Raw genomic sequence first — 17,760 nt, 5'->3', positions numbered from 1 at the left:
AATCAAAAGTTTTATTTGTTTTTGCTATTACAATAGCAGAAACTACAAATAATACCGTAGAAAAACTTAATCAAAAGTCGTTTTTCTAATTTCCTTGTTATGTCCATTACTGTTGTTTGCCAAAATGAAGGCACATTATAAAAAATTGAAGCGTAATTTCATTCTAATAGCACTCTCTTTATATTTGAGAAACGTTTGGCTATCGGAAAATAAAAACTTTAAATGTCAAATACTTAAAGGAAGGAAATAAAGTGAAGTTAAGTTCTTGTCCGAGTCAAAAGTATAATTTCCCTGGGTCTTCTTTTCAACCATTGTAGTAACGAAACGAAATAACTTAGAATGTAATGCACTGCACCGTTACACTCGGCCATTTCGTCCCAAGAGGCCATCGAGGCAAGACAGTACTTCGTTGAACAGTTTCGCGACAAATCGCATAAGTAGGTCCCTCCTTGGGTTTTTGTTTACTAAAAAGTCAATTTCTTTGGACGGTTTTTTGCAGCTAAACAATGGATTAATTTTATTGTTTATTTACACAGATGTTGTGTCTGTAGGGGTAAACCCATGATTTAAATAGTAAATGCATAGGGTAAATAGGTTTTTGTCTGTGGTGTCTTTTAGGCATAAATCTAATTTCTTTGGCTCTAATTTCCTTGTTTTCCGTGGCATAAAAAGGCCTAGGAAATTATAAAAGACCATTTTTAATTCGGCGTAAAGTCAAATTTTGAGTATTTCTTTATTGGAATAAGTTTAAAATTTACATTTTAAGAAATGGGTATCAGAATAGATAAAGAACAACTTGTTTTTAACTCTTAACTCAATCTACTGAATTTATCTTCTTTAGTTGTGTAAAAAGGTCGTAATGATACAATATTCATTGGTATGTTTGCTTGCGAAGGTACACAAAAATGGGTCGAACAAAATAAAAAGCAAACCACAGAAGAAAACTTAGAGAAGAAAATATTTATAATAATTTCCTTGGCTACCAAAAATTCATGACCTTATAACTTTGTTTCTAAAACGAATTATGACACCCCTTTTAGATGTATTCGCTTAGTTTTTGTTACTTAATACAATGGGAAACTAAAAATAGTTAAAAACAAAAATATATTTCGTACCAAGGAAATTAGGCAAAATTGACCATTTTTGGCGAAATACCCTATAACGCAATACTCGAAAGAGGCGCAATCGAGTAATTTATGAACATAATAATAAGCATTTTTGAAAGGGAGGTTTATTTATACTAGTAGGTTAAACAATACACCATACAAGTACTATACTTAAGGCTGCAGGCGCTGCGGCTGCTTTAGCGGAATCTTAAAAAAAAAGGAAACATTCCGCTTTAGACAGCTGCTACCGCTTTGTACCCTTCGACGTGGAAACACTGGGACCTTGGGGGGCCCGGCGGCCAAAAAGCTATTCACTGAGCTTTCCTCCCGCATTATGGAGGTTACCGGTGACCAGATGGTTGGGTTCTACCTTCGCCAGCGTCTAAACCTCGCAATTGACCTGCCAAAATGTTTTTTTAATAAAAAATATTGTATAATTAGCTTTTGCCAGTGGCAATGTAGAAACAGATTAAGCTACGTACTCGCGAAGTTGGCAGAGTGAGGTTAATCGATATAAGATAGTTTAGACACGCACTTCACTTTGATTCGAATAACCATTACTTTTCTCTATGGAATAACCTCACCTCGACCGACAACGTTCGACGTGTTCCGAAAAATTTCGTTACGGGCTCGAAAGTCGAAACGTTTCGATTCCGAAGTTTATTTTGATAACGAAGCGCGCCTGCCTGATTATATTCCTGGGCGATCTTAGTCACGAGTCACGACGACGCACTATGGAGCGAAATTGCGATTTATGGACATAGCGATTTTTTTCACAATTTCTATTTGAAAAAAATACCTATCGATAGGTTACGTTATTCTGATGAATAAATGCTGCACAAGTTTTTCTCTAAAACCAATAGTTTGACTGGAAGAAAATATTTTCCATTTTCGTTGTATGGAATGAAACATAAAGTGGTCGATTTTGACTAAGCCTTGACAGATCTTGCTTTGAAACTACTTGAGCCTTGTTCTATGGCTTGTTGACTGTAATCCTACGCTATCAGCGCGCATCCAAAGTTGCCCGTTCACAAGTTATGAGGTTCTGAAAAATTAAAAAAAAGTAAGTAAAAGTGACTTTTTTTTGGAATATCTTTAAAGATTTAACAAAAATATAAAGATTTTATACGTTAATAATGTAAATTAACCTTAAATTACTGCTAAAAACACATTTTAATAAACTTAAAAGGAATTAAATCAGCGATTTTTTTTTCACAATTTCTGTTTAAAAAAAATACCTATCGATAGGGTATGTTATTCTGATGAATAAATATTATGAACGTTTTTCTCTAAAACCAATAGTTTGGCTGGAAAAAAATATTTTCCATTTTCGTTGTATGGAATGAAACATAAAGTGGTCGATTTCGACTAAGCCTTGACAGATGTTGCTTTGAAACTACTTGAGCCTTGTTTTATGGCTTGTTGACTATAATCCTAGACTAACAGCGCGCGCACAAAGTTGCCCGTTCAGAAGTTATGAGGTTCCGAAAAATGAAAATTAAAGTAAGTAAAAGTATCTTTTTTTGGGTATAAATCCTTAAAGATTCAACTAAAACATGAAAATTATATACTTTAGTAATGTAATTAACCTTTCTCTTGTCGTCTTATCTAAAGAAAAGACAATTTTACTTACTTTAATTTTCATTTTTCGGAACCTCATAACTTCTGAACGGGCAACTTTGGGCGCGCGCTGTTAGTGCAGGATTATAGTCAACAAGCCATAGAACAAGGCTCAAGTAGTTTCAAAGCAAAATCTGTCAAGGCTTAGTCGAAATCGACCACTTTATGTTTCATTCCATACAACGAAAATGGAAAATATTTTTTTCCAGCCAAACTATTGGTTTTAGAGAAAAACGTTCATAATATTTATTCATCAGAATAACATACCCTATCGATAGGTATTTTTTTTTAAACAGAAATTGTGAAAAAAAAAATCGCTGATTTAATTCCTTTTAAGTTTATTAAAATGTGTTTTTAGCAGTAATTTAAGGTTAATTTACATTATTAACGTATAAAATCTTTATATTTTTGTTAAATCTTTAAAGATATTCCAAAAAAAAGTCACTTTTACTTACTTTTTTTTAATTTTTCAGAACCTCATAACTTGTGAACGGGCAACTTTGGATGCGCGCTGATAGCGTAGGATTACAGTCAACAAGCCATAGAACAAGGCTCAAGTAGTTTCAAAGCAAGATCTGTCAAGGCTTAGTCGAAATCGACCACTTTATGTTTCATTCCATACAACGAAAATGGAAAATATTTTTTTCCAGTCAAACTATTGGTTTTAGAGAAAAACTTGTGCAGCATTTATTCATCAGAATAACGTAACCTATCGATAGGTATTTTTTTCAAATAGAAATTGTGAAAAAAATCGCTATGTCCATAAATCGCAATTTCGCTCCATAGACGACACATAACAAAATTTTTGCTTGATTAAATTGATTGCTCAACTCTTGCTGTGCGATCTATACCAACTTAGCAAATATGGCAAAGTTATTATAACTGTTATAACGAACTATAACAAATTGAAAAATTGAGTCAAATACTCGTTCGTCGTGCCAAAAGTTTGCAACTCATAAACACAGCTTTTATTAAGCACTGGTGGCGCCACCGTATTTGTAAGACAGTAAGCTTCACATAGCACTGAACATATGAAAGTGTCACTTCTCTAGCGTAGTCTCGATTCTCGATTTACATGACTTCGTGTTTCACTCAGCAGTATATCCAACCAACCAACAAAAAAATATTTTTTGTGAAAGCGTAGCGCTAAGAGAAGTACTGCGTTTCAGTAATTTAATTTGTTACAAAATATTATCGCTATTATTTAATAAAACATGTGCATGAACTCTTGAGTGAGTGGTTTATTAAAATATTAATTTGATTCGGGTATATTATGCATCGATATCATACATAAATTTTCAAGTGATTAGTTGCGATCTAGCCATCCATGGCCTCCATTTTAGAATTTGCTCGGTAGTGTACAAGACTAATTTGTTTTTATTCTAATTTTTACTATGTAATGGTGTTATCGAAAACGATTAGTTTTGACTCGTTCATACCTGTAGAGTAGGCCGATTAAATAAAATTCGGTTAATTTAGTAAAGAATTGTGATTTGAGGGAGGAATATGGAAAGGTCGTAATTCGTAAAGTATTAGCTTAGTTTCCAGATATAACACAAAGTAAGCTGGCCAAGATGGTGTCAACGAGGCAGATGAGTAGCGTGGTGGGCAGCAGCGGCAGCGGGGACGGCGCTGGGCCCTCCCACAGCGAGCCCGTGGCGGTGTCTCGCGTGACCCGCCACTCCAGCGCCTTGCTCCCCGGCGGCTCGTCTCCTCACGCTTCCACTTCCAAGTGCACTGCTTTAGTGCCAGCTCCTAAGATCTTCAACACCAACTTACTTGACCTCCCAATTGAAGTTATTGAGAAGATTCTCAGCTACTTGGGATACAAATCTGTGTCACAACTCAGGATGGTTAATATCTTTTTATTTTAATTTATTGTTTAATTGATATAAAATATATCTACAGAAACTTGATATCATAAGTAGGCTCTTTCAGCTTAATTAGCTTTACATTATAAAATATAAAACTATGGAAACAGTGGTAAAATGTGGTACTTTTGTGTAAATGTATTCTTGAGTATGGTATTTTTCTGATTTGGATTGCATTTATAACATGAGTCATTTTTTAGCAAGGTTAATAAATTTTATTCATTTGCACATGATCTTGCAAGATTAAATACAACTTCTAGTTACCTTACAATTTTCAAGCTCTTTTTTGTAGATTAACTCAATTCATTTGGCAGAAGTAGTGATCAGTTTTGGGATTTAGGATTTTTGTTCCACCTAAACCTAAACTGATAGTAATTTTTGAACACCTTATTTTTAGTTATGTGATAATTCATATGTAAAGCATTATTTCTTATTCACAGGTCAATCGGCAATTCAACACCATATGCAGTGGCATTTTAAATTCTAATTTTCAACGCCTGCAAAATCAGATGTTGCATAGATTTCAGTCGATAAAGGCCAAGATGCCACGTAGGGAGAGTGCTCGTAGGAGCCATCCACTCGCTTGCGAATCGGATATAATTGAAACATTGCACATGCGACTTAGCTTACTGCAGATGACTTTTGGCAAACACATTGAGAGGAAACATTGCTGTTTCTTCCCTGGAGAGGTAAGGCATTTAAAGTAATTTTATCTTTTCTTGGGCGTCCTGTATACGTGGCCCGGACGGGACACGCATTTGAAACATTACATAGATTTTATATGAACCAGTTTATATTACCCAGTCCCACCGGGCACGGACGATACTCGTCTTCACCGCGGTTGTTGCACGGTCCCATAACGCTCTGTGTAGTTAATCGTGGAGCACGGACGGGCTCCGCTTCGGCCCCGCCCTGGCCTCGGCCCGGCCCGGACACTGTCTGGTCTAATATAAATCATCCCTCAAGCTGTGCGAGCCTTATGTATGTAATTGAGAGATAAAGTAGATGTTTGTATTATAAGAAGTGATTATATTAATGGGTCCAATTATTATTATTACCAGCAAAGTTATTTATAGTGTCACATACGCACACAATTGAAATCTTTAGTATTTTCCTTAGTCTGTAATAGTTTTCATCAATTTATTTATTTTATTCTCTTATATCTTAAATTCAGAATTATTTTATGCTTATTAGGTTTCAGTGCATTTACTATTCATATAGGCAGAGATAAAGAAAAAACTTAAATTTAAATAAATCAATCCTGTAAAATAAATAGCTTCAACATTGTTTAGACATGTTTTCTTCTCTGTGATTGTATGTAATTCAAATGAATTAATTTACATACTTGTTTTTTAGATATTGGATGAAGTTTACAGCATTCTATCATACCTAAAAACAACTACTAAGTTAGCAAGGCCTTACAAAGTAACTGATGAGCTATTTGACCTGACTACAATGGCTATGGAATACTTCAAGGAACACATTGAACCTAACCTACCAGAGATTACCTATTTTGGTACCGATTTCTTTGATATCACCACTGCATTTTCACGTAAGTCTAAATTGAAGTATTTTTTATCAAATAATATACTGTAAACTTAGAACTAAGTCTACCCCTACCATACCATGATGACCATACCATTCATTGGACAAAAAAAAGGATTTTGGTTTTGGGTTTTCACCAAACTTTACACTTTTCACTCACAAATGTTATAAATATTTGTTGTTTATGTACTATTACGCAATTTTTCACTGTTTTACACTCGTCGCCACTATTATACAACGTAGATGTCCGGGAATTTTCGGAGAGCACGCGTGTCTACTCACCCGACATGTACCAGACTATTTTTTCTAGATTTACCCTCAAGTGGGATACATGAGAGTTTCTTTATACAGTAAAATAATAATTTTAATAACCAAGCAGCCATATAGTCTTACGGTATCGTCATTTCGACACACAATATTCACGGAGATACAATTTGCAGCCGGCGAGAGCAGTAAATCCTACATGTGCCTGGATTCCCCGCCGCCGAGCGGGTTCGAGTCGTCTTCTCAGCAGCAAGGCGAGAGCTCCTCGGGAGACCGCCGCGTGTCCTCCCTCAATATGTACATGGAGGAAAGCCTGCCTCCGTCCCCGCCGCCGCCTCAGAGCAATATGGTGCTGCGAAAACGGATACACCGCATCAAGCAAGGAATGAAGAAGTGAGTGCCCATTTTCATTTTCTTGACATATTATTTGGTTTGTTTCAGCCAAATGACAAACTGCTGAACAAAGGCCTCCCCCAAGGCTTTCTATAACAATCATTTACGTCTGTGCCAAGATTAGAAATGCATCATTATGTTACGGCAATTAGTATTACAGATTCATGGATAGCAGTTTTGATATCGATAAAATATTATTTTATGAGTAAAATAGTAAGACACGGGTCTTAACGCGACGTTTATTAATGAGTTACATTATGTACTCACAGCTTGACGCTTCGGCTGCGATGCTGCAGTCGTGGTCACAAGCAGACTATTACTATTTTAGTTGAAATGGAACGCAAAAGTTAAAAATTTTAAAATATTTATGAGGTTTTTAATAGTTCTGATTTATTTTGAGGTGATTTTAACATTATGTTGTTACAATTTTCTCTTTTTTAGATAGTTTTACTGATTATAATTCTACAATTATGCAATAATTGCTTCTACACTGAACTTGTATTCTTTCACCTTCTTGGACATATTTATCAACCAATACTAATCTATAACACATTAGACTTAATAATATTATTTATTGTAAAAGGAAAGTATGAATTTGTACTTTAGTTTGATTGAAGCTAGTGAATTAAAAGAATCTGAGACAATACCACCTCATGCATGTCAATCTGCCGTGTTACACTTGTGCATTGTGAAACATACAGTTTTTTTTTTTCATTTAGTTTCCAATTTCTTTATAGGCCAGTAGAATTAAACACAAAAATGAATTAAATCGGAAATAATTCCTACAAAAGATTTTATTGCTTTAATGGCTTCATTGGTTGCCCATTAAGACTCTCCTAGGTTTTCGACTTCGACGGAGTTGTGCTTAAGTGGTGGGGGCCCCCGAAAGGGGCGCTTTTTAGGTTTTCCGGTTATACCGCGTGAAGGACTTACTCTATCGAAAAGTGGTCTTCCTGACGGTTGAAGGGCATTTAATCCTGCATTAAATAAGACCAAATTCATATGTTTTGGACAAACCGTTCTCGTGCAAATGTTCGGCAAAGTAGAAAATATGTGTATAATTAATGACCCTCTCCACGTCCAATGGCTCGTTACCCGCAGGCTTCCAAGTCTTGAAAAGGAGCGCCTCAACTAGTGTAACCCTATCAAGGCTTACGAGCTGGATGCGCCTATCCTTGTTCGTCCCAGCCGTTCCTTAACTGCGGTTGCTGCACCTCTTCCTGGCACTCACCTGAACGACTCTGTGTTACCTACTGTGGCTGTCCCTCTTCTTTGTATCCTCCTGCACGACTACGTTGCCTAGCAGTATGCCTGGTCTAAGGTTCGACGCCAAAAATCAACAACAACAAGTTCATATTAAAACGCTGAAGAGTTTTTTTGTTGTTTGTCTGAACACGCTAATCTCAAGAATTACTAGTTTGATTGAAATAATTATTTTTGTGTTGAATAGCTTATAAATTGAGGAAGGCTATAGGATATATACAATCACCCTACGACTAATAGAGGCGAAGCAGTAAAGAAAAATGTTGCAAGCACGGAAAATAGTATTTAAACTATTTTCACGCGTACGAAGTTGATTTTGTGGCGTCGAACCTTGGACCAGGCATATGGCTAAGCAATGCAATCGTACAGGAGGGTACAAGGAAGAGGGGCAGCCACATTAGGTAACACAGAGTCGTTCAGGAGAGTGCCAGGAAGAGGTGCAGCAACCACAGTTAAGGAACGGCTGGGACGAACAAGGATAAGCGAATCCAACTCGTGAGCCTTGACAGGGATACGCTGGTTAAGGCGACCCTTTACAAGGCTTGGGAGCCTACGGGTGACGAGCCATTGGACGTGGAGAGGGTCATTAATTATACACATATTTTCTACTTTGCCGAACATTTGCACGAGAACGGTTTGTCCAAAACATATGAATTTGGTCTTATTTAATGCAGGATTAAATGCCCTTCAACCGTCAGGAAGACCACTTTTCGATAGAGTAAGTCCTTCACGCGGTATAACCGGAAAACCTAAAAAGCGCCCCTTTCGGGGGCCCCCACCACTTAAGCACAACTCCGTCGAAGTCGAAAACCTAGGAGAGTCTTAATGGGCAACCAATGAAGCCATTAAGAGCCATTTTACATTTTCGTGCAAATTTCTAAGATTTTGGAAGCATGAATTACTATCTTAAGCAACACCCAGAGATTATATAATTACTGCGAAAGATAGTTCAATCCTTTTTGTTGACCAATAATGTAACGGATTTACTAAAACTCTTTTGATTAATTCTCAGTGCCCCATCTCCCACAACCATTTTACGGAAAAATTGCCGCAGACTCAATTTCAAAGTCCTGTATCTATTATTTATGCTCGTATAATAAGCTTAAAAATATATAGAAATCATCGGACATATATTCTTGTAGTCCAATAATCAAACGGATTCTTGAATTTCATTACCATTATTGAGTAAAATCTAAAAATATTTTGGCAAATTTTTAAGATTTACGTCACATTTTGATCGTGATTTTTGGTTTTAATACACAGCAATAACAGCAATAAAAGTATCCCAAAATAAAGAATATTCATTGGAGAATTGATTTCCACAGTTATTGTTTAAATATTAGTAACTACTTTGTCAAAATATTGATGTGAATATCAGTATAAATTACAATGCGGAAGCCGACATCGATTAGTACGGCGCGAGCGCCCGTCAAGGCAGGACCTGTGTCATTTTTCCCGCCATGACGTTTACGTGTGTTCGTGTCATGAAGCGGAGATTTATACGGCGACCAAATACTTTTGATACTATGCCGGGAGGTCCGTTTTGAGTCTGCCTTAAGCTAGCACCCTTAACACAAGCATATTAGTTGCTTATTTTGGGACTAGATGGCATTGTGAAATTGTCCAAAGATTTGTTTATTTATTTATCCGCTTTGAGTTTTGTTTCGTGAAGAAGAAAAAGAACCGTTTTGTTTCGAGAGGGAAGTTTTGTTGTTAAATCAATAGTAATAAAAGAGGAAAGATTTGATTATTTGTTTGTTTGAAGGCAATAGGCTCCGAAAAGAAATTCTTTCACTAAATGTTTCCTATGTTGGCTATAAAATATTTTCAAAAACTTTACTCTAAAATCTTCGATAATTGGTCGTTTAATAAATAAATTAGATAACATATTAATATTTTTTTATTGTTTCCAGTACGATTTCAGTACTAGTTTTTAGAAATTATTTTATGCATAATTTATTAACTTCTAAAATATATTCCCTATTGATAGATGACGTGCTTCGTATTTGGTTAAAAAGGTGTAGAATGTTATTTTGAAGATAACTTGCTTCCATAGAGATATAGAAAGATGCTAAGTAATGCGCTGAGTTCGAAACTCAGTGTCAAAGAAATCAAAATGTGTGCTCATTATCCACTGCGGTATCAGTATTCAACGTTCGAATAATCTTTAGTAGTATGCAAGCAATGTAAACTGTTTACATTATAACGTCGCTGCTGTCATCATTGCTTTCACAAGCAATATGTTCTGTTTTTGGGCATATTGTTGCGACACCGGCTCCGCCCCCTTATCACATCTCCCTTTAGTTTCTGTGATCTGTGCTTGCTTCGAAGTTGATATCAATTAAATATTCCTTAGTGCTTTTGATTTAAATTATTTTTTTATTTTGACACGTGTTTGAAAAATCAAGTAATAGTCAATAATATAACAAATGAAAACGAAACATTGCATTGCAAGTTGCAATGTTTCAATATTGATGAGGAGATTCCATTGGAAAGTCTGTATTCATTCCTAGGATTCCCCTAACACCATCAAATTCAAGAGAATTCTAGAGAGTGCAGTTTCCCATCTCATGCTTAGCGTGCGGCTATGTACTTCGCATCAAGGGAAAATATAACCTCCGATTTCTTAAATAGCCGCGATCGTTCTAAAATAAGTCTATTATTTGATTCCCGAGAAGTCGTTGAAGAAGATTTACTTAATGAATGGCAAAAAAGATGGGATACGTCAGTCAAAGGACGTCACTTATATAAATTCTTCCCGAATGTACGCGAACGTCTAACTAGGCGATGGTTAGAAATCGACCATTGCTCGTCGCAGTTCCTCACGGGACATGGCAACTTTAAACATAAACTTCACGAATTCAAACTAGTTCCGTCTCCTTTTTGCGAGTGTTCCACTGATGATGTCAGTCATGAGCAGTCTGCCCATCATATCTTGTGGGAGTGTGATCTTTGGAAACATGAACGTGATATAATGCTTAATTCAATACAACATACATCTGTTTCCGCAATTTATTACACCGATCTTGTCGCGACAAGGAAAAATTTCCGTGCTTTTAAGCGATTTTGTGAAAAATATTATTGGCAGGTAGTTGCTAATTGCTCATAAGATAGGCCCCCTTAATTTAATTTATTGTCCGTGGTGCATAATCTTTTTCTTAAAGGTTTTAAACCTTTGTTTGTCACCTGTCATCCGCTTTGCAATGGAGGGAAGTCGAACCTTAATTTCGAACTCCTCCTATGTTCTTCTGATTAATTTCGTTGCGGGTCCAATGACAGTTTAACTTTCCCCCGGGACAAACTTGACCTTCATTGGTTGGGTTTTTGTGGCGGTCAAGCTGTAGATCCTGGCTACACAGGAGTTGCAGTGGTGGGAACGAGAGGTGGGAATAGTCCCGTTATCTCATGCTTAGGGGCCACGGTTTAAAATAGCGTGGTTGCATAGAGCCTGCAACGGGCAACCGCGTGCGCTGCTCATACTAATTTTCGATACAAAAACAAGTGTTGGCTCACGAGTTTTAGCGGAGTTCCATGTGGTAGCGGGAGTAGACTTAAGGGAAATCTATGCTTCTCCGACGGCCAGTTGTAAGTTGTATGCTCCAGAGTATGTGCACACAATAGCCTGGTGATTTTAGCACCCGAAGGAAATGTTTCAATTTTGTTGTAGAAAGATATCATAATTTTGTAAGTATTCAGATATTTAAACATACCTAATAATTTGTAGGTTTTATATTAAAAAATATTATCATATAACAAAATTAATAATTTCTTAGAATTATTTAATTTTATTAGAACCAGTTACCACTTCTTCGCGGAAAAAGTCGCGGGCAAAAAGCTAGTATGAAATATGTAGTATTGGCCGCGGCTTTACTCGCGTGAAATTTAGTTTGCTACAGATCGTCATAAATATATTGTTATTCTGGTCGACGCCAGGGATGGATGAGCGTCGCTGTCGCTGGCGACAGGGTCTTCTGGTTAAGGGTTCATGACGTAGTTCTCAGGCAAAATGAAATCCACTCATAGAAATTAATAAACTTAGTGTATTCACGAGAATAATTACACACAGCACTAGAGTCGTATCGGAACTGAGTGAACCAACGGTCTTGCGATAGGAACGTCCGACCCGAGTGATAGTTGAACACAAACTGCCTAGTACTGCTGTACTGTACTGTAAAGCTTCATCAAAATTTGTTCAGTAGTTTTTGCGTGAAAGAGTAACAAACATCGAAACATCCATACAAACTTTCGTATTTATAATATTAGTAAGACTAGTAAGAAGAAAGATAGTAAGATGAATTTATTTTAGTTATTTGTTAAATAATAATAATATTTATTTATTTCTTAGCTCTGTCTGATAATGGATCTGGAGGAGTTGCAATGGCCACCTCCATTGCAACTCCATAACAAAACAATAGAACCCTATGGAGTTTGGGCTTGTGTAATTCGCCTTGACGAATACTTCGTCTAGGTAAATGATATCCAGGGTCCGATGATGGACCTGGATGATAGCTGCAAGGGGGCAGATTTTTTTCACTATGTGACTGTCTTTATTTTGTACTTAATATAATATATTTTACATATTATACCTATTCGTGTTTCATTATTAATCGAAATAAGTATAAAAATCTTTAAAAGACTAAATAAACTCTATTAAAATTTTAAATTAATTTATCATGTTTTAATACCTTATTCTACCTTAAAATTAATAACTTATATCAAGTCTTAATACGGTCACGACTCAAGATTTTTTTGTCCATTTCGGCGTTCTTTTTACTCTTTTGTCGTTGCGTTGACAGTTTGTAGCTAAATTCGCGCGGAATATTTTTGTGAAATGGCTCTTAAAGCAATAAAATCTTTTGTAGGAATTATTTCCGATTTAAAATCTAATTCTACTGGACTATTAGCCATAAATATAATTAACAGAACATTTATGAAATAATAATTAATCTTTCTAAAGTTAATAAAACATGGACTCGCTCTAAATCACATTGCAGACATGAAATAAAATGCCTGATTACACATGGATGATTTTCAAAATATTTAATACTTTAGAACTAAAAGATTTTTGTTATCTGATGGACTAAAAGTCATGTAATAAACATGACTTTTAGTAGTAACTAGTATAAATATTTGTTCTGTATTAAATATTCAATGACAACTCACTCATAAAAGTTTATGATATCATTTGCAATCATAATTTCTGTTGTAATCTTTACTCCTTAGTAATTAAAAGCATTAAGTTAATTAGTAATTATTGGTTTTGAAGCTTTTTTCACAGATAAGTATGATAAAATTAATTAGGTAATTAATTCATTAGTCACTAATACATATTGTATTAAGTTATGATTATCATAACATAACCTATTATGAATTACATTTCTTTGTTATAATTATGATGAATGGTAAAATTAGTTATAATACGCTTATTTTTCACTGATACACATACTGTCTATTACACTGCACAACAAAATTGCAACTTTTGGCTGATGATTGACTTTCATTACATGATGTTTACTAATTTGACGTCGCTGATTCTGAATCTGCCGTCCATTTTTTCGTAGCAGCTCTTGTTTACGTGTTATAGCTTTCACTCAAAAATTGCTAAATTTCAGTCTTAATTCGCCGACAGTTCAAAAAATGCTATGTTTTCTTTGTATAATTTAATATGGTAGCATTAAGAAGTGTTTGTGTGAATGATCTAAATCAATTTTGTTTCATTTGCGGAGAGGATATGTTTAAATAATCCGTTTAAATGTGACAAAGTTCGTTAAATTGGCTTACAAAAATTAGTTTGGGGACCCAGTGGAAATGAAAGATAAGCCTTGAATTCCGCAAAAGGCGTGGAAAAGATGCGTTGAGTTTTTACGTTTATAAACAAATAAGAATATGTGTAGATTTAGGTACGAAACCGCTATGACCTGAAAGGAACCCTTGAACCATCGCGACGACTGTTATTTTTATTTTTGAACAGAAATGGTATTAACCAAAAAATATTGAACTAAATGGTAATTCCTTGCATACGTTTGGCATGTAGACGTCTTTTCAACACTAAGAAGTCACCTAAACCTCATGTTGATACTTCACATGAGGATTTTGAGGCGAAAACTGTCAGTGTGGTAGAGACTTTGAATGTGACCCGAAATTTTCAAAACCATGTAGCCAAGATGGTTTAAACGATCGTTTTAGAGATTTAGGATCTTCAAGTCTTCCGAAAAGATATGGAATAAGTTATTTTGGCATTTTAATTTATTTTTTGGTTAATCCGAAAAAATCTTACTATTCTTACAAATCGAACAACGTATGAGTCACTTACAAACATGTTTTTTTGGTTGGATGTAATATAAACATCGAATTACACTCTCTTCGCAATCACCTGAACAATTTTATCACAAATCTTAAGGATCTAAGTGAAGAACATGGCGAGCAAATCCACCAGGGCCTTCTTACGATAGAGGGACGCTATCAGGGCCACTGGAATGCACACATGATGGCTGACTGCTGTTGAATCATTCAGAAGAGCTGTCTGCCTTCAGCTTCAGCAAGGAAGTCAAATAAAAGAAAGTTTTTTCAATATAACAACTTCATAAAATAGGATCATATCTAAAAAAAAGACCCAAGTGTCATATTTTTTTAACCAGAGCTGATACAGACATTTCAATCACAGATTTGAAATCGTCATTAAAAATTGGACTAATATCATGTAACATAACCCAATCATCAGAAATGCTGTTGTGCAGTGTTATCTTTCATAAGCGTTACATGATTTAAAAAATTATATTAAATAGTAACAAAAAAAAAACTGTTCTACTGAAGCATTATGCCTCCTAACGCAAGTTAAGAGTAGGTTCACCAAAGCAGTTTAGCTTTTGATTAGGATTTAATGATTAAATCGGCAGTTAGACATTGAAACTGACATTGTTTACTGTCACCTCTTGATTGTGATCTATTGATCATAACTTTTTAAATTCAAATTTCTTTATTTGTTAGTCTACAACTGGTCCATGGGTTAGTATGAATGAAATAGAAACTTATGACTAGTGTTAGTATACTTAGGTATTAGATGTTTATTTTATAACCGATTCGTCCGCGTTCCCTGCTCGGCACTCGGCTCGCTTAGTGCGCAGCCCCAAACCAAGAAAGTCTTAATTACGCCTTCAACCTCCTGCGAGCGGCACGCAGGACACGTGCTGCGCCGTCGCGGCCTCTTTAGACGCCACCAGACACCCTCGTATCTGATGGCCGAGGCACCTAAGTGTCGCCCTATGCTGACTCGATCACTGTTCGCATCTGCCACTATCTTCTTCTTTTGGTTGGTGGCGATGAACTTGCGTTTTTTCGCCACTAAGGGCACACTGTTCCGCCTATGTCACGTGCGCAGCTTTTATATCTTCAGGATGCTGCCACAGAATAATAATAAGTACTTTGTACAGAAGTTTTACTTCTCGAAGGTATTTAAAAAAATGTATGCTCAATGTCAATTACATTATGGTGTAATTTAGCTTGTCTCAAAAGTCAAGCACCATTTTGTTGACAAACGTCAGTGATCGGTACTGCGCCGAAGCTATAGGGCTGACTTCGGTAAAATGATGTGACGTGAGGTGCCAAACTACAGAAAATGGCGGAGGAAAAACATGATTTAGCATGAATTATCATGAATAATATTAACTACTTATTTACCTCTCAGTGTCTTCAGGCAACTTAAAAAGTACAATATGTGGTTTTTATTATTATTTAGGCAGTTAAATACTGCACAGTATTTAGTACACCATTTTCTTTATTTTTTTCTATCATACACAAGAATACGCGTGCGTGAGTCAATGTTCGCTCGTATGTGAGGCCTTGTCGAATAGTATCCTGTAGGGGGCCATCGTGCGTGTTTTGTTTTCGATGTAAACTCGCGGAGATGAACAGGCCTGATGCTGCTCTCACTCCCCCACACTCGGTTCACAAGTTACTTACTTTACTTCAGATACAACGACCAGCTGTCAGCGCTGCGCAGCGACCTGCGCAGCTGCAAGCGCAAGACCGCGCTGCAGCAGAAGCAGATCGCTGAGCAGCAGAAGCAGATTGCCGAGCAGCAGAAGCAGACGCTCGAGTACGCCAACCGCCTGGATGACTATGACAAGAAGAACGAGGAGACCAGCCGCAAATTTCAAACTTTGCTACAGGTATATTTTAAATACTACTATATGAGATACTAGCTTTTTCCCGCGGCTTCACCCGCGTGAAATTTAGTGCCACAGATTGGCATAAATTATAGCCTATATGTTAATCTGGGTTACAAATAATAATACTGTAAAGTATCAACAAAATCCGCTCAGTAGTTTTTGCGTGAAAGAGTAACAAACATCCACACAAAATTTCGCCTTTATAGTATTAGTAGGATAAATGTGTTTGAAGCAGAGTTTAGTTACAATTAGTTTGTCTCTTTGCCTGAAGTCTGAAAATTGAGTCATAAATTATATTGCGTCACCACTCATTTTATTATTTCCATGTTATTTATTCCGTCGCGTGTTTGAAACACCACGTATCCCCTACTAGGTAGGGGAGTTTAGGCCATCCGCCATTTCATTTTGATATGTTGTAGAGGTTGTACTCCTGTGGGGAGATAAAAACCTGATGATGATAATTTTTTTCTTATAGCACTAAAACCTGTAAACCTTTGGTAGATTTAATGCCTTTTTACAGTGTTTAATGAAACATAGGTGTTTGATTTATTCTAGTTCCTTAGTACTGGAACTTCTTAATTATAAATAAAGTCTTTTATTGCTTCTACAATTTACTTAGCTAGTTACAATAATGTTGTTGATTGATTGACATCGTATAAGGAAGCAATTGGAGGTGGCTCAGCTAATGCTGCCGGAGAATACTCAGGCTGCGCTGATTTTCAGCCACTCCCATTTCTCTATAGGTCTCTATATTATGTGACCACTTTGTTTAACTATCTATGAGTTATTGTGGTTTTTCTATTTTGTACATCTCGTTGTGTACTTGCAGGAGCTATCTCATTGTCCACTTGGTAAAGCCTGGTCCGTGAGCACGTGACTGCGGGCGCCAGTCGCACAGTCGCGACAGCAATATAATTTTATTACGCGCGAGCGATAAGGATGGGTAGCATGGGATCATTGGACAAAATTCTACGTGCTCACGGACCAGGCATTAGTCTAAATTAAGGTTCTAATTCGTTCGTTTTTGTTTGCAGGAGCTAAACAAGTGCAAGACGGAGCTTCAGTACTGGCGCTCGCGCTCGCCGGCCGTGCCGCCGCTGTGTGCCGAGTGCGGTGCCGCGCTGCGCGTGTCGCCTGCCTCGTCGCTGGCGCAGGTGCGTTCGGGATATATCGCTGGGTGGCGTTGTGGGAACAGTGGCGAGCGGGCCCTGAGGAGTATTGGTTGCACCTGATGCGGGCGTAGTGATTTCTTTTGTAATGTTTATTATATTTTTTTACTTCATGGTGTACTTTTTTTAAATTTTGATTTATAAAAGTTTGTAATTTAATTAAAGTTATTATACAGGGTGTTTCTTGTAAGGTGTCAAGCCGAAGGCAGGAGATAGGTGAGGACTAGACCTATCGATTTCACCCTCATGTATGTTCTACGATTTTTCGTAGTTTAGAAGTTATCGTTAATTTTGTGATTTTTTAAAATTTTATGACCTAGTAGGCTTTATTTTTTTTCTTTTTTTTGGGTTAACTTTTTTC

General features: G+C 36.5%; 1 protein-coding gene across 2 annotated transcripts; it reads left to right on the top strand.

Annotated features, from left to right (window-relative positions):
• The first annotated feature begins 3,828 nt into the window (after positions 1 to 3,828).
• Positions 3,829 to 17,521, top strand: LOC135073921 (F-box only protein 28). Of its 2 annotated transcripts, none has more exons than XM_063968173.1 (7): positions 3,829 to 3,958; positions 4,263 to 4,579; positions 5,038 to 5,286; positions 5,954 to 6,149; positions 6,583 to 6,799; positions 16,032 to 16,230; positions 17,265 to 17,521. In XM_063968173.1, the coding sequence occupies exons 2-7, from the start codon at positions 4,301 to 4,303 to the stop codon at positions 17,460 to 17,462; spliced, it is 1,338 nt and encodes a 445-aa protein (XP_063824243.1). In that variant the 5' UTR covers positions 3,829 to 3,958; positions 4,263 to 4,300; the 3' UTR covers positions 17,463 to 17,521. The 2 variants fall into 2 exon arrangements, with proteins under 2 accessions (XP_063824243.1, XP_063824242.1); XM_063968172.1 differs by having other exon boundaries at positions 4,268 to 4,579; positions 17,265 to 17,520.
• The last annotated feature ends 239 nt before the right edge of the window (positions 17,522 to 17,760 follow it).

The sequence above is a fragment of the Ostrinia nubilalis genome, chromosome 8, assembly GCF_963855985.1.
Source record: "Ostrinia nubilalis chromosome 8, ilOstNubi1.1, whole genome shotgun sequence".
Lineage (NCBI taxonomy): Eukaryota > Metazoa > Arthropoda > Insecta > Lepidoptera > Crambidae > Ostrinia > Ostrinia nubilalis.
Note: the sequence above shows the minus strand (reverse complement) of the source record. Positions and strands in the feature narration are given on the sequence as shown.